This window comes from Plectrocnemia conspersa, unplaced genomic scaffold, assembly GCF_051122295.1.
Source record: "Plectrocnemia conspersa isolate PC_06_02 unplaced genomic scaffold, ASM5112229v1 ptg000014l, whole genome shotgun sequence".
NCBI classification, from domain to species: Eukaryota; Metazoa; Arthropoda; class Insecta; order Trichoptera; family Polycentropodidae; genus Plectrocnemia; species Plectrocnemia conspersa.
In genome coordinates this window covers 16,808,806-16,831,395 of record NW_028277178.1, presented here as the reverse complement: position 1 = coordinate 16,831,395, position 22,590 = coordinate 16,808,806, and the positions used below count along the sequence as shown (strand labels likewise).

The following is a 22,590-nucleotide window of genomic DNA, read 5'->3' as shown; positions in this document are numbered from 1 at the left end:
CTAATTTAGATTTCTCAGATACGATATAAATTAAAAAAACACTCACGTTTATATGAGAATCCAACCTAAGTCTTTCAGATCAATAGTCGGCGACTTATACAAGTATATCACAATAATAATTAGACGCGAACTAAGGTTAATAAGAAATAATTTACATATAGAATGTATTCATTTTGTGTAATATTTAAAAAAATGACTATTTCGGCTGATTAAATCAATACAGATACTGAATTATACTACATAATTTAGATATTTTAATAAAACAGACAAAGCTTAGATTTTTAAAAAAAATGAGATAATCATTATTTAAAATTATATTTTTTATTAACAATATATGCTAATAGTTATTACATTGACATATCTGCTTTAAAAATCATTCGTGAGTACCAAAAATATATTTAAAACTTCTTGCTCGAAAATATTGTTGTACTTTATAAAAATTGACATTTTAAAAATTAAATTGCACTAAAATAATATTTTTGTATAGAGCAATATAATAATATTATAGATCTTCTAGAAATATATAAAAACGATTTTTTATGTAAAAAATTGAGATTTTAAAAAATGTTTTTAGTGATGCGTATTTTATATTAAATAAGATTTTATATCAATTGCGATAGCGAGTAAAACTTTAATTTTGTTATGTGAGCTTTTTGTGTAAACTTCAAATGTACGAAGGATTTTTTAATGTATTTACCTTATTAAATATTAATAGAGCTTACAATTTATAAGAAAGCTGAAAGGCTGAACCGAGTGAAAGAACACTTAAATATCACCGAAGAAATGCCGATGAAATATTAGACATAAACATGTGCACCGAAATTAAATTCTTTAGCTTTCAAAGAAAGACAGAGACCATTCCTTGGTGAGAGAGAATTCAGTTATGAGAAAAAGAGCCACACGCTGTAGAAATAATTAAATTGGTGCTATCAAGCAACAAGACATTACACAAATAATCCATTTATAAAAAAATAAACATAGAATATGAATGTTATATTATATAAAAAAATTAAATCTATTTATTTTTTGTTTCAAAAATCGATTCACGTACTTTCTTGTCATCCTGTGTACACATACAAGGTACATCGCCAGTGCTAGTACAAAGTTGCTGAGTCGGCGAGCAGATAGGCTGAACGATTTTCAATTTAATTAAGTAATTTGCTGAGGTGCGATTTTCAATAAAGGCGAGCTTAATCGGTCCACGTATCGACACACACTTATACACAATACACAAACACTCTCGCGCCTATAAGTTTTATTCAAAATTCAATTACGCGGGTATGCGGCGTAATTTTTTTGCTTCCGTCTGCCGCGAGGCTCAGGAATAGGCAATAGCGGCTGATAAGTATTGGAAGTGGTTATATCGGGAGTCAGAGCACGCTCTTTCGAGGGGGGTGCACGAGGGAGCCAACGGAAGAAGGCTGCGAATTATCATTAGGAAGAACGGAGAAGAAAGGGCGATAATTAAAACTTGGAGATACGAACTGCCTGCTTCCTGCACCCGCACTTTTTTATGGTCATCTCTCGGGGTGAAAACTCGAAACAAAATAATATTTTATTAGATCGGACGGGGGAGGCTTTCACCTATCTTATCTATTGAACGGTCATAAAATATATAAAAAAAAGTCGAGCACGACAAGAGTCGGTTTTATGGCTTAATATACAGGCGGAAATATTTCATGTGACAAATGTTCCGTTCATAAATCATGTTACATAACGAATTGTACGGATTAAAACAAAAAATAAATATATAAGTACTTCTATATATGGTTCGATAATCGCGCGGTTTAACTTCTCATTCATCCTAACTTATTCATGACGACTGCGAGAAGACAGCGGGAGGAAAAGTAAATTGAACGAGATAAGTTTAATAAGAAGAAACTTTTTATGTAACAGCTTGCTCATTAATTTTGCATCGTTCTCTAAAAATATTATTTGACGTCCCACTGAATGAATTATGAATTTGTGTAGCTTTACCGGATTATTGGAATGTACGCGCATACACATACACAAACGCGTGTTTAATAAAACATTGAAGTTTATCTTCCGGCGTATGGTGACTCGTTTCCGAGTACTTCAAAATTGCAAACAGGTTTAGGGCGAAGAAAAGGGAAAGAACTCGGAGTTTAAGCACTCCCAGCCGTGTCGTTGGACCGCGTCGCCTACATGCATAATGTATCTGACGTATTAAACCGACGACAAAAAGTGACAGAGAGACAAATAAAAGACGTATCGTCTTGTATCCGAGAGAGAGTGTTTATTTTTGGAAAATAGTTTCGCGATTGCGTTTACAAGAAATTGGGCTTATAAAACAATTAAAGGGAATAAAGCCATTAAAAAGGAACGCTAGCGATTAAAGAGCGTATGGATTCGTTTTGATACCTCGGCGGAGAAAGCGTGCAAGTTAATTTTACGAGCTTTTATTGCGGGAGCGCCGTATGAGCTTAATAGTATTCCTTTCGGCGGAGCACGCACGGTGGTACGCAAAGGGTTTATGTATTGTGTAATAATAATGGGAAGGTTTTAAAAACCTAGATCTGATATTACTGTTATGTTTATATTGTATTAAACCAACAGCGCTGTTAGAAATAAATATTTTCAAACATATAAATATAATAAATAAAAAAAAGTAAAGCAAGGTTTTAAAACCGCATCGTGTGCCTAAATAAGTAAGGTTACTTTCTACAAAAATATATGTGCAAAATATACTACAGTATACTTTCAATGATCCAGGTACGGATTATCCGTACTTGAAATAATATTTTTTTATTAATGAATAAATTTTATGAATCTGTGATTCATAAAATAAATCCTAGATCATTTAAGGGACTGAAATAAAAAAATCCTGTTGATTATTACAATAAAAAAAGAAATAATAGAAATATGTATTTAAAAATAAAGGGTTGCCACAAAAAGCAGTATTCCTAATCGATAATACGAATGAAAGCTTATTTAAAACGAACGACGGTATTATATTATCAGCGTATAATGAAAAAAATGACGACATTGGATGCTATACATGGAATAACACAATCTTGGTCAAAAGTAAAGCCAGTAATACTTGTTCGATCGTGGAGAAGGATTCTTCCTAAAGTGGTAATAGATGTATTGAATTCAGAAGAGATCGAGGCAAGTGATTTATCTGCATTAAATGCATTGAAAATGATGTTTCAAATGATCCGGGTTTACAATGCTTGTCTTGATTTCTATTGCCACTCAAACAGAAGAAGACGGGGGTGGTACTGAGAATTTTTTTACTGGACTACATATTGATCAAATGGTATTCGAATATAACGATGATATAGTTCTTGAAAAAATCTGTATTAATATTTAAAAATATTGAGGGATTCTCGAAAACAAACGATAGTCACAGATTTTCTTAATAAAGAAAAAATGATAATCTCAATCTGCAATGTTCGTATGTATGTACCCAATAGACTTTAAAACTACTGGACCGATTTCGCTGAAAATTGTACAGTTTGTTTTTATTAGTGCCAGGAGTGTTTAGAAAGTAGTTTGAATGAAATCTGATAGGTAGCGCTGTTTTTTTTTTAATTGTTGTCGGGCTAAAACGCGCTCGCGATAGTTATGACGTCACATCGCCGCCATAGTATTTTTCTTTGTTTAAATATATTATAATTTAGTATTAATTTTTAAATAATTGATGGCACAGGAGACAATATTATCCTCAAATTTATTATGTATACGATGGTATATGAAATGTATTGGATAAAAAATATGATGAACTCTCACTCTTTCAATGTTTAACCCATGCAGCTGGGTATATTCATTACTATCCAGTAATAAATTATGAATTATCACATAGGATAAGAATCTAGAGAGAAAGGCTCAGGTGAACGATTGATCAAAATACGTCTATTTGTGGATTTTCCTCATACGTCGGGGGGCAAAAGGGAATTGCGATTGCGGATGTTCGCGCCGGTCGTCGATTAGTGGCCGGCGGAGGGAAGTTCGCGTTTCGATTGGCCGTTCGGAGATTCCTAATTGAGAAAAGTTCAGCGGAACCGGGGGGCGATCGTAAATTATAGTTAAGGGAGTCCCCGGCGGGCGACTTCCGGGAGATGATTTAGCAGCTTCGGGCAGGCTTGCGGGCCTGGTCCCGCGGGATCCTCCTCGCCTACTTTTTAGAAGACGATTTCTTACGTCGATGCGGATAATGAGGCAGCGCCGCGCCCCGCTATCCGATCGCGAGCGCCGGAAATTTATGGCGGACGAGCCGAGAATCGAGCTCCAATTTAACACGCTTTCATATTTCCGCACGGGATCATAACGGGAATCTATTTCGGAACGAGTTATATTCGACGCGCTAATACTTGGATATAAATAAGCGGGCGCGCCGTTTCAGAACGTTTCGGCGCGCTGGAAGACACTTCAATTTTCGACGTGGTTATAAAAGTTAATGCAAACAACGTCAGCTAGACTGTGTATATTCAAATCGCGAGAAGAGAGCCAAGTCTTAAGAAGAGCGAAGAATACGGCATAAGTTACTTAGTAGTATAGCAAATATATAATTTTTATTTTGGCATTAAATATTAAAAAAAATATATTAGAAAATGATCATTTTCCATCGTTCATATATATCATAATAACAGCCAATATCGATCAAATCAATGGTTTAATATTTAAATCCCTCCGTACAGCCATGATATTGAAAGAAAACGAATGACAAATGCCCTTAGAAAAATGTTTGGTTAAGTCTTCAAGTGCATGATCGTCCATTTCATTACAAATAGCAAGTAGATGGGTGAAGAAAAAGAGTTTCACATTAAAGATTGGGTCATTTGATCCAAAGAGCAATTATTGTGTATATCATAAAATATCAAGATTTTTTTTATAGTAGCTCATTATTAGAGAATTTGTAATACCTAATATGTATGACCTAGCTCAATTTAAATGAATCATCACTGAGATTAGAAAGATATATGAAAACATAATCTAACATGATCAATCAGAATTAAAATTATGTAATAATCAATAATTCTGTTCTTCCAGACACGATAAAAAAATTGAAGACACAAGGGCCTATAAAGGATTCAAAACTGTCGTGTTTTGTATTGTATAACCCCTTAAGTTGTATAAGCGAATTAGACAAAACTATTGTAACTAAGCGGGCAAATATAATAAAATATAATTTTCTGTAAATTTATATCTAATATACAATACATATATAATTTGTAATTAATATATTTTTTAAATAATATATAATGCGTGTGCCATTATTATCGACCTCTGCATAAACTCATACAAATCTCTAATAAAAAGTATGCAGTTTCCCGATAATAACCGTTATTGCAACGCAGGTAGAAACAAAAACAGCACACAATCGTATTTTCGTGCGACATATACGACTTTCTTTTTGCGACTCAGCCCTAGCACGCGCAAATGTATGTTTAAAAAATTGGATGCCGTGACGTACGCTACCATAGTGTTTCTTCTCGAAAATCATTTCAGAGAAACCAGACCTTTTGTTAAAAAATATTTTTTAAAATGTTTTGCAACTACAGATATTTTATACCGCTGCATAACAAATGACGAGTCCGTGTCAGATGTTTAAAAATATGCATGTTTTTTTTTAAGGATTTTAAAATATAGTAAGTAATTAAATAGTGAAAAACTATTCACGATTTTATCAACTCTAGTCGACCGTATTTTTTCTTTGGTAATCTAAGAACTATATTATTAATAAAATATTAAGAAATCACTTCGCGTGAGAATCGGCAGATTCCAAAAACGTATGGGGGCTTACAACCGAGTTTTATTTTTCAACCGAAAATTTCTTAACAAATAAACAAGGTTCTATTCCACTTTAAACGGTGTGTGTTTCTTAAAAATATGTAAGAATAATATGTGATAATGTACCCATTTATAAGTTTAAATAAATGATCATTTTTTAATAATCTTTAAATAATTATTATAAATAATATAATTTACATACCTAAACACTAGCAAAAAATTATAATATACTGTATGAATATAATCATATAATATATATTACATATATTTTTTTATTTATAAAAAATTCTCGAAATATGAATGCCTAATATAATTTCAAAAGTTACGAAAAAAAAACTTGTGAACGCAGTATACTATTAAATCATTAATAAATAGTATGCCAATAAAGGGTCGTAACTGTCAAGCCAATTGAAGGCCTATTATAATTTTAAAATAAAAAAAATGACAACATTGAAAAATGTATATTATTATTTTAATAAAGCACGTAAATCATTATTAAATTATTATTACTTACTGAAAACTGCTAGTTGATGATTGTTGAAAGTCGAAGTGTTTGGGTTAATTGGATTGGATCAGATTGTTTCAAATCACGAAATCAAGATAAATGAAACATTGAATAATACTGCAATTAAATGAGTATTTTATAAAGAAGTATCAAGGTTGCGAATTTAATTCGCAACCCACACAAAAACAAATCTTTAGAAGGCTCAATGCTAAATGGGTTTCAAATCATTAAAGTGTTTCACGCTTCATCGAAATCCATTTATACGAAATCGACACGTGTTTTCTTTATTTGCAAGCTCATTTTTCATTTCACAGCGCATAATGGGCATATTGTGTACGTAACGATCTCGAAAGTTGTTTATGTCGCTAGACTGGCTGCATTCGCCACGCGAATAACTGCGCCTATTGCAGTTTACGTTTTGCGGCACATGGCAACGGTTAACTATGTCACAAGAGCCATTAGGGGGTTGCAGGTGGATCACGATACGCGGTACATTTCCGGCGCGGGGGGCACGCGAATTGCAGGAAAAAGCCAGTTCGGGGGGTTGTGTGGGGCGAAGGCGCAGACAGGAAGTCGGCGATTTATATCGGCTGCATGTAGGAATTGCGCCGCCAGACTGACTGACTACCCCGTGGGAATCGGTCGCCTAAATTGAGATATTGGTGGCCGTAATGGTGTCAATGCATGCGATGCGAGACGAACCTGCGAAAGAGAAAAAAAACACGATTAGTAACAAGGTTTATGGAATATAAAGCTTCAAAGAAAAGCGGCATTATAAAAAAAAAACACAGTGCCGGAGGAAATTATTGTGTGTGCGAGCACGTAAAGTAATAATGGGGCGTTGTTGAAGAAAATTTACATAAAGCAAAGATCGCGAGCTTTATTGTCGAGCGTTGACTCGATCATTTGGGTATAAAGCTATTTTTATACGTCAATTTCCCAAGAAAATTTTGTATGTGTGTATAATAAACTTTTGTTACAATGAATGCCAAACGAAGGCAATAACTATACGTCAAAACATTATTAATAACTTTACGAAATATCGTGCTGGTAGGATTTTTCGTAAATCTGATTACGTTTTATTGTATAAATCAAGCTGTTTATACAAAATTGAATGCCACCGTTAAAATATTACCTTACTAAAGTAATTATGTTGCATTATGCAGATGTACTAAGTTACATTTAAATTATAATTATATTTGCTGTACTTCTTACATTAGTCGTAGTTTGTCATCAAATTTTATAGATTTTACGATGACATATATTATATTTTTAGAGCCACGCAATGACCATTATTTATAATACCATACACATAACTTCCAAATCATTTAATACAAGTCTCATATGAAAATATGGACGGTTTAAACTTGAATAATTAACCTTTGTATTTGTTTATCAGCTAAAGTAAAACTAAAATTCGACAATAGAGCAATCGCATAAAAAAATATTATGCTAATGTAGACTAATTAAAATTCCTTAATTGACTCTTTTATCTCTTTAAAATTATTAAAAATAATATTTAATTTTAAGTATGTATAAATTAATTTATTGTGAACATTCCGAACTAGTTGTTGCGATAAAGCTCACATTAACAACAACCAAATGAGTTATTTTGGCAGCAAGAAGAATTAAAACGAAATTTCGTATTTTAAAATCAAAATAAATAGTATTTATACTTTTTATTGTTAACAGAAAAATATGTATTCATTATTAAAACCGTATTTTTCGATTACTACTATTTATTTTTTAATTTTTAGAAAACAATATATAATGTAGGTACTTGGATATTATTATTGAGAATAATATAGTTAAGAGCAATAAAAACGGTCTCTAAATTCATTGTTATGTCAATGTATATTTCATAACGTGTAAGAAGTCGTTGAAATTAATTTCTACATTTAATGTTTTATGCTAGTTGTGTTCATTTTATTAAATTAAAGAGATAATCGACCAAGAAACTAAGGCACCAATACACTAAAACTACGTAATGGAAAGCGGTTGGTTGTGAAGCCATTGGACTAGTGTTTCTTTTCAAAAATGTTAAATTGAGAATTTTATATAGCATTTTTTATTATATAAAATTAAATTTGTACGAATATTTTTAAAAGATTTACAACCACTGCCCTTTTTATAACGCTGCACAATTAAAGGCGGGCTCATGCTTAATATGCATATTTTAAGATTTTAATAATGGTCTGGAAATAACAAAAAAATTTTCACAAATTTTTAGCACTCGAACTCGAAGTAATAAAAGAAGACACTCAGTTAAGAAGCCTTTCTGAAGGTGTTCTTGGCAGATGTTTGAAAATATGCATACTTTCTTAGAAGTTCGAAAGTATTTGAATGACCAACAATTTTTTGCGATTTTCTATTACTCTAACCGGCCGGCGGCTTTACATTTGCTTTGGTGATCTAAAAACCCGCTCCAATAAAAATAAATTACGCATTTTAATTTTTCGGTAATACAAAAAGGTTTTTTTATATTGTTTTTGTGAAGTAGTAACACCCGTAATTGACAATTGCCTCAGGATCATTATTGACAGCCGAACGGCCCTTAAACTTTTTGTTAAAACAATTGGAAAATATCAATTTTGAGCTATGCCCAAAATTTCAACGGGCAATTGAAGAGAAATTATATAACCATACAAACCAGAGAATGATGTCATTAATTAAATATTTCCAAAATCCAGACTTTTTAACTAGTCAAAAAAAGAGTGACTTCTTTAGTTATTCTTCAAAAGCAGAAATATGTAAAATTGAGAAAGAAATTTTTCGCAAATTATTTAATTGCTCGAAGAATTCTAAGGACCCTCGCGACTCCATTGAAGAAATTGAAAATTTATTATTACAGAGAGTAGTGAAAGAAAACCAGCATCTTATGAATTAATGGAGAAAGAATTCAAAATATTTTAATCGACGGGCGAGAGAATAAATAATTTACAGTGCCTATTCGATTAAATCAACATCAATACAAAACGAGAGAAATTTTTCCACGGCCGAAATTAAAAAAAAAAAACAAGGATGTGTCATTCAACTTTAGATGAAATGTGTTTTTCTTTTAAGGTTTATTTTAAGAATAATATGTAATAATGTATCTGGAATACTATACTGAATTAATACATTTTTTATTCGTCAAAATTTTTCGAGAAATTTGAGAAGTGAAGTTTATTAGAAAATTATCTAGGAATCAAAATGCCTACATTGGAAACAAAGGATTTAGAAAGTTGAATCGCAATATAAAAATAAAAAAGTATTGAATAATACGCGTGGGTAAAGCCAAATACGAAAGTATAACCATATTTATTTAATTGGTTTTAAACATCACTTAAAAAGAGATCAATCAATGTCGAAAAAATGTAATATTTAAACAAGGTACGTTACACTATTCACAATCAATAAAAACTAATAGTAAGCAAAACGAAAGCGATATTATAACAAAGGATTTTACGCAATTTCAGCCTTCATCGCCAGATTGACGCCAATCTGAAACTCGGATAATTACATTGTCCACCCGGACAAAGAACGCGGGTAGAGATAGAACATCGTCAGTGGATTATCGCCGAGTTTTATTGGCCAGACAGTGGATGATGTATCGTTTGAGGCGCCACCATATCTGGGTCATAGCCAGAGGGTCGTCGTCCTCGAAGGGCGTCTCGCGGAAAAGAAAAGCAACTGGTTGGCTCGGCTGGTATTGATCACGAAAATGGGATGATTTCCATAACCTTTCGCAAGAGTCGAGCCGACACAGCGGCGGCGACTCTGCCCCCGAATGGAGTAAGTTAGGGGATGGGGGCGCGATTGGGAGGGCGTCGGCGCCACGGAGTCGCCGCCCATGGCGAGACTCTCTGGCGCCACTGCCCAGACCGCATATCATCCTCAGACGGATACGTGTCTTTCCGTCTAGAAGTACTATATAATATTATATATTATAGTTTGTTGATTGATGTATATTCATGCGTTGCTTTTTACGGCCTAATTTCGTTACGGTGCGGTTGTAATAACGCATGAAGACATAAAATGGGACATAAATAGGGTTGTAGAGATTGAAAACAAGGGACGACTAGAATGGGTAGTTAAATTAGAACCCAATACAGATTGTCAGGGTTTATTACTGATGTTGATCCAACGGAAGAATATTAAATTATATTATATACAGTCAGCTCTTTTTTAATTCATATAACATATATATTATATATATTAAGTAAAAAAATATTTCAAGCATTATCTGTTAATTGTGTGCTATTAATCAACATTTAGGAACGTCGAGTGGTAATATCTGGATTCTGGAACAACACTTGATTCAAATATAGCATCTCGACTATTCATATATGTATAGTTACATATTTTGCACAAAAACATATTTTCATTATAAAAAATACAGGAAGAATATCATATAATTTTGGCACTCGGGCTGAAAAAAATATATTCCATACGTGATCTGAAAGTTATTTTTTTCCGAACGCAAAAGATTTTTTTATACAAACACACACACAAAAGAGATCGAAAGCGAACGTTTCGCGAATTAATATCGTGGGCGTGAAATAGCGGAGAAGTTTCGTAGATGGCCTCACGTAAATAATAATTTCTGGCCACGCGAATCGTGCACCATCTGTTCGAACAATATGAAGAGCTGGCCGCAAAATGAGGACACGTCACTCATCGACCGATGGACCGGAAAATTATTGGAACTGAAATATCAACGGCAAGCAATAACGACACAGTGCCTGCACTGAAAATGTACAACGAGAGGAAAACAGTTTAAGAAACACTATATTGGTGGTACTCGATGTGAGATAAGCGAGCGCTAACTAGGAAACACAAAGCTTGGCGTTTTAGATACGCGAGCGAGATTCCTACGTTTGCTGCTATGCAACCCAAGAATGTAAGCATTCTTCGAATTTGTATGTACGTTAATATATATATGTATGTATTTATATAATTACATAGACGTCATAAACGCCTGGAATAGAGTGAGCATGTGTATTATAGTGTTAATGTCCTTATTTTAATCAATTTATTTTGGGACGCCTTAATTAACAACAGGAAAAATATAATATTAAGAACCGATATGTTTTATTTTAAGATATTTTTTTTGTTATTAACTTTTAGAAAAATTCATTGCTTTACATTTACTTATTAAATTAAAATTGTATTTTTACTTTAAATTACGATACATATGAGGCTTCAGAGCACAAAGAGCAAACTTTTTTTCCGCAAAAATTAATCCTTACCTCATAGAGATTATAGGCATATTTTTATCTTGCTGAGATTGCTCATATTTTATAAGAAATTCACGAATTTATAAAATCAACTGCTGATTTTTGGCGTTCTGGTTTTGGCGAACTCAACATAATAATATCTATATAATAATATACGCAGTAGTTACGAGAGAGATAGATTGCTGTCGACTTTTTTTAGTAAGATTCAAAAAAAATATTTATATGAAACTTTTTATGTGTAATATAATATAATCACATAATAAGGAATGTTTTCTATTTGTTGTAGTCGCTGTTTCGATATGTTTGGAATGCATAATAAAGGCCTACCTTATTTAAAAAAAGGTTAAATTTAATTAGGCTCAATTACAGATGCGATCGCACACTCGGCCGTTTATAAAACTAATTGGAACCGTATGAGAAATAACCGAGTGGGAAAATTGGCGGAACGAGCCAATATCCCGTGGGGTCGAGGTCACAATTGCGCCCGGGCAAGGTCCGGGCAGAGCAGGGGACGTCGAAGAGGAGAAAAACTCTAGCTATCTCCTTAATCTCCTCCGGCAAGAGAAAGAATTAGGAAATATAAGACGCGGACCGGGCCGGGATCGACACGTGCGGTTAATCGGTAATAAAGAAAACTTCCGTGCCCGGGAAGAGCGGCGGAGCAACAACGAACGGCCCCGGGAAAACTAAAAGGGAGCCGGGGATATTAAGCCGGGAGGAAAACCGCTGCAAGGGCATGCGGAGCCATCTGTCGGCCGTTTGTGTGTGCATGCCCGAAAGACAGAATACGAAATTTCCTCGGCAAATATCCGCAGCGCCTATATGAAGCCGTTTCGGCGCCGATTTCGCCGCAAAATTGCGTCTCCGAAGACCTTTTCGAACACACAAAGAATTATATTCTTTTTTTTCTTAGCTTTTCTCCGTAACGCCGGAATGAAACGGATATAAGGGATTTTCCTTTACGCCGTTCGCGAAATTAAACGGAAGGGCGTGCGCGTCCAGAGTGACGCTAAGCGTAATTAGAGATGAGCCGATCGACTTTTTCGTGTGTGTTTACGCTTATTGGGTCGGCGGAGTTTATGCCTAGTTGTCATCATTAGCTAAACAAACAAACTTAATTAATAAAACTCTTATTAAGCCATTTAATATATAATATAAACCTAACAGCCTTAGAACTATATGTAAGGCAACCTTAAAAATGTTGTGTAATTCTTTACAGCTCATTTTAAGCACATAGTACTTATTTGTATTTAACGATATTAAATTACATATTAATTTAAAATATATATATCGGTACATATAACCAGGAACTGTAGAAAAACAATCCAAGAGTGTGTAGTGTATCATGTAGAAGAAATGAAAGGCGATCCAATTCAGCGCGAGCTGTGAGGTCAAGAAACAAGGTAGAGATTACAAATCTACATAAGCAGTGACTTTTAAGAAAATAAAAAGAGAAAACTGAAATTAGCTTGACAAGAGCGAGACCGCAAATTTTAAGATTGGGCGAAAGTCACTTGATACGATGACTCCGACTTTACGATAAGTTGAGACTTAATGGTATAATGATCGTTAAATTACAACGCTAAAGGTCTTGTGTATGTGTCATTTTCCGTTGAGGTGATGACCGATGATGTAGATATTATAGTGGCATACACAGCAAGGCATTCTGATTTCTTAATGTTTTTTATTTCTCGAGAAAGTTTGATAAATAAAAAAATATATGTAATACATAATATGTGATTATAATAATACAGTATATTATTGTAGAACTGGATGATCGTTGAAGAGAATAAACCTCAATGGCGAATCGACTCATTTCGGTCCTCCTCAATACTATGCTTCACAGCAGAAACAACTTTTCGGTGCGCACAGTACGACGTCTCTACGGATTCGTATTATCAACTAGAGTATGTGTGGCGTGAAAACAATCTATAGTTATTCGAATAACATGCTCGGATGGACGTTTATGTCGATCGTAAAATGAACCACGATTTTCGAAGTAAATTTGCACAATTTGTAAGCGTTGTTCTGGTGTCAGGCTATTTATGGTGAAATGGCAAACCAAACTGCGCACAAATCAGCTGTCTAATTAGCTGTCGCGGGAAAAGGTGTTGCAAATTCGAAAAACAAACGCTCTTTAGTTTTTAAATTACCAAAGTAAATATTAGGCCAAATAAAATAGGCAAGAAAACAGTTTTGAATGGAAAAAAACAATTTTGCCATTCAAATACTTTCGATTTTTATTAAAAGCTTCGAAGAAAACATGCATATTTTTAAACATCTGGCATAGACCCATCTTTTTATGCAGCGGTTGTAAAACTTTTGAAAATATTCCTACAAATTAAACTTTTAACGAAAAAGGACTATAAAAATTCTCGATTTAAGATTTTTCATGAGAAATTTTCAATGAATAATTCTTGAAAACCAAGTCTGTAGTGGATAAATTTTATTTATGAATTATTAGTTGATAGTATACCCAAAAAGGTTGCAGTTGTAGATAGAGCCAATAAGGGGTATATAATTAATAAAAATACGCTTTAAATAAATTATGTAGAAAAATCACTAGGCAGTGCTATGTACGAGTTTGATGGTATTACAAGTTCAATTCCATAAGTTTGTCCGTGAGTTACATTGATTGTTTTAAATCTAAAACGTGTTTTATTTAGGGAATCGCTCGGTATTTACAGTTCGTGTAAGAGCGGTGTAAACACGGCAACGTTAGTTAGCGCGCCGTTTAACGACTCCGTTAATGAGACGGCGCAAGGAGGCGCCGCGGCGCCAGGTGGACGCCAGTTAACACCGATCAAACGTCGATACACATCATCAAAGGGTTGCCAGCCAGTGTTTGCCCGGGTGGAAAATCTACTTCCTGACGATCGATTTTTCGAAGCGACGACGAGCACTCATGCTGCCGCGTCGACATGAATCGATAAGCCGGCGCGGTACATTAGCCTCAAATTTTTACGTCAAACGTATAATCGTACCGCAAGACAATATACAATATACACACACATCAATACGAAAGGGGTTGCGGTGGTCCCTCTAGAAAAAAGGTAAAGTGCGCACTCGAATCTCCCCCGCGGCAACTCGTGTCTCTCTCTGTGCACACAAAGAGATTTGTCAAGTCGGGTTGTCTTTTGCCCGATTCCTTTTTATATATTTATCTCCGAGCCGCAATCGGGTCACTCGATAATTAACCGAAAGACAATATTTGAACGAGCCAAAGCAAATAAGATTAAAGGGTCTGGTTATATATTGATACGATATAAGACGTTCGACTTTGCGTTCACGTATGGCGAATTTATTCGGGTTCAATATAAACCGCTGAATAAGCTGACTCGCAATGCTCTCTGCAACGGAACGTTTCTTGTTGCACAGTGACGTCTACAAAGAGACACGTGACTTGAGGGCTGGATTAGCATGGGAGTATATTGCCTACGATGCTTTTGTTTTGTTTGATATCTGCTCGGGATGGGGATGCAGCACGTGTGGCTAGCGTATATCAATTTAGTATTCAGACTGCGATCAATTTCGCAACACAAAAGTAAGCTCTTATGTATATTGCTTGTAAGTTAAGTATAGATTTTTAATCCATAATACCGAAAATCCCAAATAAAATAATAGTATCTAGTCAAAGTCAAAGTTGGCACAACTCTCATGCACGAATTCAATTAGTGATCGTACGTTAATTGCCTTATTGTGTCAGTTGAAAAACAACAAGTTCAAAAGCACGACTGACCGTCGAAGCATTCTCTAAATTATATATTATCACCGTTGAACAGACACATACATAAATATATATTTTACAGACAGAAAACAGCTTTGACCCTTCGGGTCGCAGTCCGGAAGCGCGATCGATCAAATGGGACGTTGATTAGATAGAGACGACCAGTCAAGTTTTATGCGTGCCATCAATCAGGACAGGTGTAATGTCACGAAACCGCTCTGGGGGCGGATTGCTCGAAATAAAAATATTGCTACACAATAGTGTCGTCGGGAAATTCTCTCTTTCCGGCGGATCGTTACATTAACGCATTACATTTTGTTTACGAATTGGCTCCCGAAAGAACTGGGTCGCTTGGGATAAGGGAGAGAACGTGTTGCGATTTAATCGATTAGTAGAGATTTAGAAGTTTTTGGGAGATTTATGTACGACATGCGACGGTTTCGAATGCAGCGAAGCGCTGTTTGGATATAATTTCATTATGCATAATTAGACGAAAGCTCTTAAAACTTTGCGAGTTGTTCGCGAGCTTGGAACGCTTGTGGTTCGGTTTTCCGCGTCACGATTGTCACTCGCACACGCTCGGCGTGCAAGTTTAATACGTATTGTTTACACAGTTGACTTATAATTATATATAAGATTCCCAGTATAATTAAAAAAAAAATTAAAAATATCTATTGAAATACTTTTTATAAAAGAAAATGTAAAGTCATTGTTATTTAAAATCATTGCTAAAATATGCTTATGTATTATATATATATATTAAGAAGTACTTGTGATTATTTAAAAAATAGTGCATATTCAACATTTACTTTTTGTGTATGATAAAAGCCATAAGTTCCACATGTGTTTCTTTGAGTGTGAGACAAAAACCGGGGATAAAAAATGAGTTGTATAAAATCAATGTGATAAGGAAACGACACTGGGCAAAGCATGGGGAAGGCCGAACTTCATAAAAAAACAAAATGCTTTGTGTTTGGTGGAATATCAAAGACATTGTCTTTTATGAATTAAACTAAGCAAAAAAATAATTTTGATAGATGTTGTAGAGTACGCTCGGGATAAGGATTCCGGTTTGTTATTGTGTGCGTGAACTGTGTGGCTCAAAACAATTTCGCTCAGAATATTTAATTTTTTTATTTTAAAAGAAAATATATGTTTATTTAACATACATACATCTGAGCTAAGTTGGAAATTTCAACGGACAATTAAAAATATATGATATAATCGAAGAAACCAGACATTGATGTCATTAATTAAATATTTGCAAAATTCAAAATCTTTCACTAGTCAAAAAAATAATGAAGTCTTTAGCTATTTTTCAAAAACAAAAAGATATAAAATGGGGAAAGAAATTATTCGCAGATTGTTTAATGGCTCGACGACTCTATTAAATCATTAGAATCCATTGAATAAATTAAAAAATTATCATTGGCACAACGATAAGAATAATAACTTTTTAAGCCTTACAGAGAATAGTGTAAAAAAACCAACAACGTACGGACTAATGGAAAAATAATTAAAATATTTTGATCCACGGGTAAGAGAACGAATAACTTAGTGTATATTTGAAGCCTTGATATCAATTAGCCCAGATATGCCTAAGAAATTTTGTTCCCTAAAAATTTCATTTATAAATAAAAAAACAGTGGCACGAGTTTAGTGAGCTACCCATGGGACAGTGGGCATATCTAGGTTAAACCAATATCAACACAAAATTATTTAAAATAAATCACTAGAGAAGATCGAACTTCTGTGCCACACTGCACTTTAATAACGAATACCAGCGTTGACGAATCAGCGACTGTCCTTAAAAGAGAAAGCGAGACAACGAAGTACACGCTACATCACTTCTCCCTATCATATACATGTACACGCACACAATAACAAACCGGCATCCTTATCCCGAGCGTACTCTAAACAACTGCAATTATTAAACTGGGTACTTAAAACAAATCAATCGCAAGAGTATCGTTTTTCATCACGACAATGCGAGTCCACATTTTGCAATCTAGCAAAAAAAAGCAAGATAGACATTAGCAATAATGGAAATTATGACACAGATTGATTTAATACATTTTGTATAATGATAATTAGGCTTTAATCTAATAATTAGATTTTATTATTTTAATATGTTTATTAAATTTTTTTTTTTTAAGTAATGTATAGTCATACAAAATACACTGTAAAGCGAATTTATGTTTGCCGTTAAATAATAAATAGGATAGGTATAGCTCTAGACACGTAACTTGTCCTATTGCAATAGTGTGAGTAAATATGTATACTAATCTGCACTGATTGGACCCTGTAAAATAATTTTTGACGTAAAGACTTTTTAGTGGACGGCGATAACATAGGGATGGTTTAGGATCAAGCGGTAGCGGCGAAATACTTTCCCTATCGCTCGCTCGCGTGTTAAGTGACTAGAGTGAGTGAGAGATAGGGCATTCGGACCGTATCCCCTTATCGCTCACACACTCTCGTCCCTTAACACGCGAGCGAGCGAAAGGGAATATATTTCACCACACGCGCCTGTTGGTGCTAGGTAGAATGGGTGTGAGTCAGTAGGCCATTGGCACAGAGCGAAGCTGTCGTCTGTTGAGTACACGGTGTTTATCAAGTATTGAGATGTCGGAATACAGTAAATTAGGACAAGGAAGAGCATTATCGGGACAAACTAAAGAAATGGTTTTAAACGTATATACATATTTTAAAAAGATGGACGATACTAGCAAATCGGTAATTATTGATAACATAATAATATAGACAAAATATTTATATATTAAATAATGTGTGTATTTTTAGGTAGTAGAGCCCGTTATGAAACAGGTTGCCGAGGCGACAAAGTTATCTATCAAACGGGTACAAAAAATCATTCGGGATTTTAAAAATAACGGAATAGGGATGGCCATAACTTCTCCGAAGAAAACAAGGGTTTGCAGTAAAAAAATTGTAGTAGATGATTTTGACAAATCAGTGATTAGAAGATGTTTACACAATTTCCACTTAACACATAAACAATTGCCAACCGTAAACAAAATTTACCCAGTTGTTAAGGAATCGATATCATTTATAGGATCGGAAAAGACATTGGGTAGAATAATTGTCAATGATCTAGGATTTAAATGGGCAAAAACGCGTGACAATTACCCATATTTAAAAGAAAAGAGCGATGTTGTATACAAAAGGATTGTATTTTTAAAAAATATTGCACGATACAGACAAGAAGGAAGAGTTATTGTATACACTGACGAAACATATATTCACACCACACACGTTTCATCCATGGCTTGGAGCGATTCATCGGACAGCGGTATTCGAAAGCCCGTATCAAAAGGTTCTCGTTTTATTATTGTACACGCTGGCAGTGAGGCAGGATTTATACCGAACGCATGTTTGATATATAAATCGCATCAAAAGACGGGAGACTACCATGACGACATGAACTTTAAAAATTATAAAAAATGGTTAACCGAGATGCTAATTCCAAATCTAGAGCCCAGATCGGTGGTGATAATTGATAATGCGCCTTATCACAATAAGCAACTAAACCCGTCTCCAACCTCAAACACAAAAAAGGCTGAAATGATAGAGTGGCTTTCGAGAAAAAGCATACCCTTTTCACAAAATATGTTGAAGGTCGAACTGTATAAATTGGTATGTATTCATAAGTCCAAATTTAAAGAATTTGAAATAGATGCTATTTTTCGTGAATTTGGTCACGATGTATTAAGGCTGCCACCATATCACCCCGATCTCAACCCCATAGAAAAAATTTGGTCTTCTATTAAAGGCTATGTGGGCTCTAGAAATGTCGAGATGACAATAGATTCGGTCAAAAAACTAGTGGAAGAAAAAATAAATATTATAACTGCCAACGAATGGAGTAATGTCTGCCGAAATGCAATAAAAATTGAAAAAAAATATGAAATCAACGATATTGCCATGGATGATATTATGAATAATATGAATTTAGTGTTTAGTGTAAACGAAGATTCAGACTCTAGTTCAGAAGATTCCTTTGATGAATAGATTAATTTGTCTGCAATTTTTATATTAATTATATATGTATGTATTTTTTATAATTTGTGTTGTTGTGATTTATATTTAAATAAAATATTTTTAAGTTAATACTCTACCTTGGCTTTTAAATAATTCTTACACTAAGATATATAATAAACCAAAATTCTGGAAACTGCTTTATCTTTGTTTTATCTTCATGCGATCACTTTAGTGAACTGATAAGGTATTTTTATGTGACAAAAAGGTAAAATTAGTACGCACTCGAGGTTGTCATTCACGTATTTAATACATTTTAAAATCGTCATAATTTCTAAAGTATTTAATATAATTTAATCAAATTTTAAATTCTAAATTCACCATATACATACCAAGTTTACAAATTCTAAAGATCCATGGAAGAACCATTGATATTACTTTAGTAAAACTATCACAATGCGACAAGTAAGACAAAAATAATCCCTTCCGCCAGCTCCATGTCAATAAACCATCCCTATCCAGGTATAAAAAAGGTTTGAACATAATTGCAACAAAAAACAGTCCATTGAAAATCTGACATAAATACGATCTGCTTCATTTATTATTTAAAAATAAATGCTACACAAAAATAATATTAGAAAATTAATTAATAACAAAATGTAAAACATTCATCAAACACCCTGTGACTCACACACACGCAATCGGACAAGTTCTGAGTCTAGAGCTCTACATGGGAAATTATTAGATAACTGTTTAAACTTTTATGTATTATGATAATATTGGTTTAAGTCAGTAGCTCAAATAACAATTTAATTTTAAAAAGTAACGCCCCTTTTAAAAGTAATTGAAAAATATTTATAACTAGTATTATACCGTTCAAATATTAAGTTAAAGTACATAAAAGTAGAATACATAGTTATGATTCATTCATAATTTACAATATAATTAAAAAAGTATTGATTTAAATATGTATGAACTGCGCAAAACTTTTCTAAAAATAAAATCCAAAACACCTCAGAATTATATTTTTGTATCTGTGGGTTCTGATTATTAAAACTCACGTTATTTTACTGTGATTAAAATGATTAATTGTGTGCAAAACCTCTTTTTCTATTCTATGTTGTTTCAAGTCCTTTACGATATTTTTTAATAGCTCCGAGGATAAAATAGTGTAATTACACATTTTGTATAGCATATTTTTGCAAGAGAAATTTACACTACAGATTTTGGAATAACTTTTAAGAGGTTTGCGATAAATCTTTCAAGAGGCTCTGCTTTATTATGAGGAACGCATTTCACTTCGTCAGTTATTCGCGTCCTTTAAACATTTTAGTACGGAGCATCATTAAATCATGTTGATATAATGTCTTAATTTAATTTAAATAAAAAAATAATGTTAGAAAATTGGCACTGTTAATACGCAAAAGCGAAATTTAATTAAATACCATTTATTTAAATAAGTACCATTATATTGCATAAATTTGTCTTTAAATTATTATTTTAATAACTATTTATGTTTTAAGATATTAATTATCATGGGTATTGAAAAAGCAGAAATGTTTCGACCTCTATAGTTCCTAACATCGTATCGAGCCATAAAATCAGTAACTTTAGACGCTTGAAATGCAAATGTTGGCCGAAAAACAAGATTTGAGCTTAGAGTGGAAGAAAAAATCACGAAGAGAGCGAGTAACACCATTCCGAGAAAATTGAACATCTCGGGTCGACCGTGCGGCCCAATGGATTCAGTACACGCCTACCCGGAGGCTGTAAGAAGTCGATATTTATGCGGGATGCTTTTTAACCCTAAAATATCTTTAATGTCATAGAATTTATATACAACGGCCTCGGCCCTAATATCCCGCACGAGCCGTAACGGCCCGGAGTAAACGGTTATTGCGTAACGCCGTTACCCCGAGATACTGCAACACTACATACACACACAGAAGAGCGTGTAGTTCACCTTCATTTTCGCGAAAACTCTCCGGCGATCGGATAAGCAGCTCCGGGGTGACGTTCTAAGGTGAAAGCGATTGGTTCGCTCAGATGCGATGGCGAAAAAAAAACATCCCAATAACACGCGATTACTTCGTCGAAGCGGTTTCGGTTATGACCTGGGCGAGGAGACTCGGCGGGGTGGCGGAATTAAAGGGTTCGCATAAAATTTTATCACTCCATTATGCCGGAATTGTGAGAAAGGCGGGCATGGCGCTCGAGATGCGCGCCGGATAAATGGAAAAAGGCCGCGTGAATAAAACACGATGCAAAAACCAATCTATATTGTTTTCCCGGGGATAAATCATTGATGATGCACACACCGAGGTGTGTACGAGTACGTATCTATGTATGTAGTAGTACTGAAACGGCTTGTTTGTCGAACGAAAGTGATTTACAACGGGCGCGCCGAATAAAAACTGTCAATTTGGCCCATGAATTGTCTCGTCGGCAAATTCGATTTGCTCGCAAAAGAATAGGCTGTACGTATAAAATGTACTATAAAAAAAATGTTGCTAAGACACGATTTATTATTTATAAATATTCAATGAAGCGCGCTCCGGAAAATAACAGTGGCAATTTTGTTAAATGGATCAATGTATAAGTACTACATTACTAAATAAATTATTTAGTTCTAATAGACACACTCAAATTTACCAAAGAGATTATATAGATAATATGAGTATTTTTCTAGGAAATATGAATTAACAAGTACAGCAAAATAGAATTGCCATTAATATAAAACTCGCCAATAAGGAATATCAGTCCAGGCATTTTCGTGAGAATAAGCCCTTTTGCTGGATCAGTAACATTTTCATTTGCGAACCGCAAATACCGTAAATTTTAATTAAAGAAAAAACGAGGTTTATTTTACAGCGTATTTTAATATAAACTGCCAGTAATTTTTTTTCAAAAGCGATTAATATTCGCGTACTGAAAAAATGTGGATATTTTACAAATACAATTTTAGTTCTGTTCAAGAAAATTTTAAAGATTTCCGCAAGCTCATTTTTTTAATTAATAATAATAAACTACTATTTTCCACGTAGCGAATTTTTCTTATATTTAACATATTATTTAGCATCATCATCATTAAAAATGAAATGAATGATGCAGAGTAAAATTTATATTTATTAAGAAACTGTGGAGATGCATTTTTTCATGCTGTGCGAAATTTTAGAACATGTTTACCATATATTTTAATTTGATTGTGATTCTGAGAAAAGACTCATTGCAAATATGTGTTAAAAGCGCAATAAATCAAATAATAGTCTTTAAATAATTTAGACTGACTAAGTAAATGTTTCCCCAAATAGGTAATAATCAAAATGCGCCTAAGCCAATAAAATGTCAATTCTAATTCTACTTCAAATAATCAAGAATATTTATTAAGA

General features: G+C 33.8%; 2 protein-coding genes across 21 annotated transcripts in view; one reads left to right on the top strand and one right to left on the bottom strand.

Moving 5' to 3' along the window:
* Window positions 1-22,590, bottom strand: part of mbl (splicing regulator muscleblind) — a 190,009-nt gene that overhangs the window by 42,640 nt on the left and 124,779 nt on the right. The window lies entirely within an intron of this gene.
* LOC148226372 (uncharacterized) lies at window positions 17,693-19,368 on the top strand. Its single transcript, XM_088204649.1, has 2 exons — window positions 17,693-17,941; window positions 18,008-19,368. Exons 1-2 carry the CDS (start codon window positions 17,831-17,833, stop codon window positions 19,232-19,234), a joined length of 1,338 nt encoding a protein of 445 aa, XP_088060775.1. The 5' UTR covers window positions 17,693-17,830; the 3' UTR covers window positions 19,235-19,368.

Bases quoted from the DNA above. Each gene is read 5' to 3' on its own strand.
- LOC148226372 (XM_088204649.1), top strand. From the start codon at position 17,831: ATGTCGGAATACAGTAAATTAGGACAAGGAAGAGCATTATCGGGACAA. The intron at 17,942-18,007 runs GTAATTATTGAT...GTGTATTTTTAG, and splicing joins TGGACGATACTAGCAAATCG to GTAGTAGAGCCCGTTATGAA.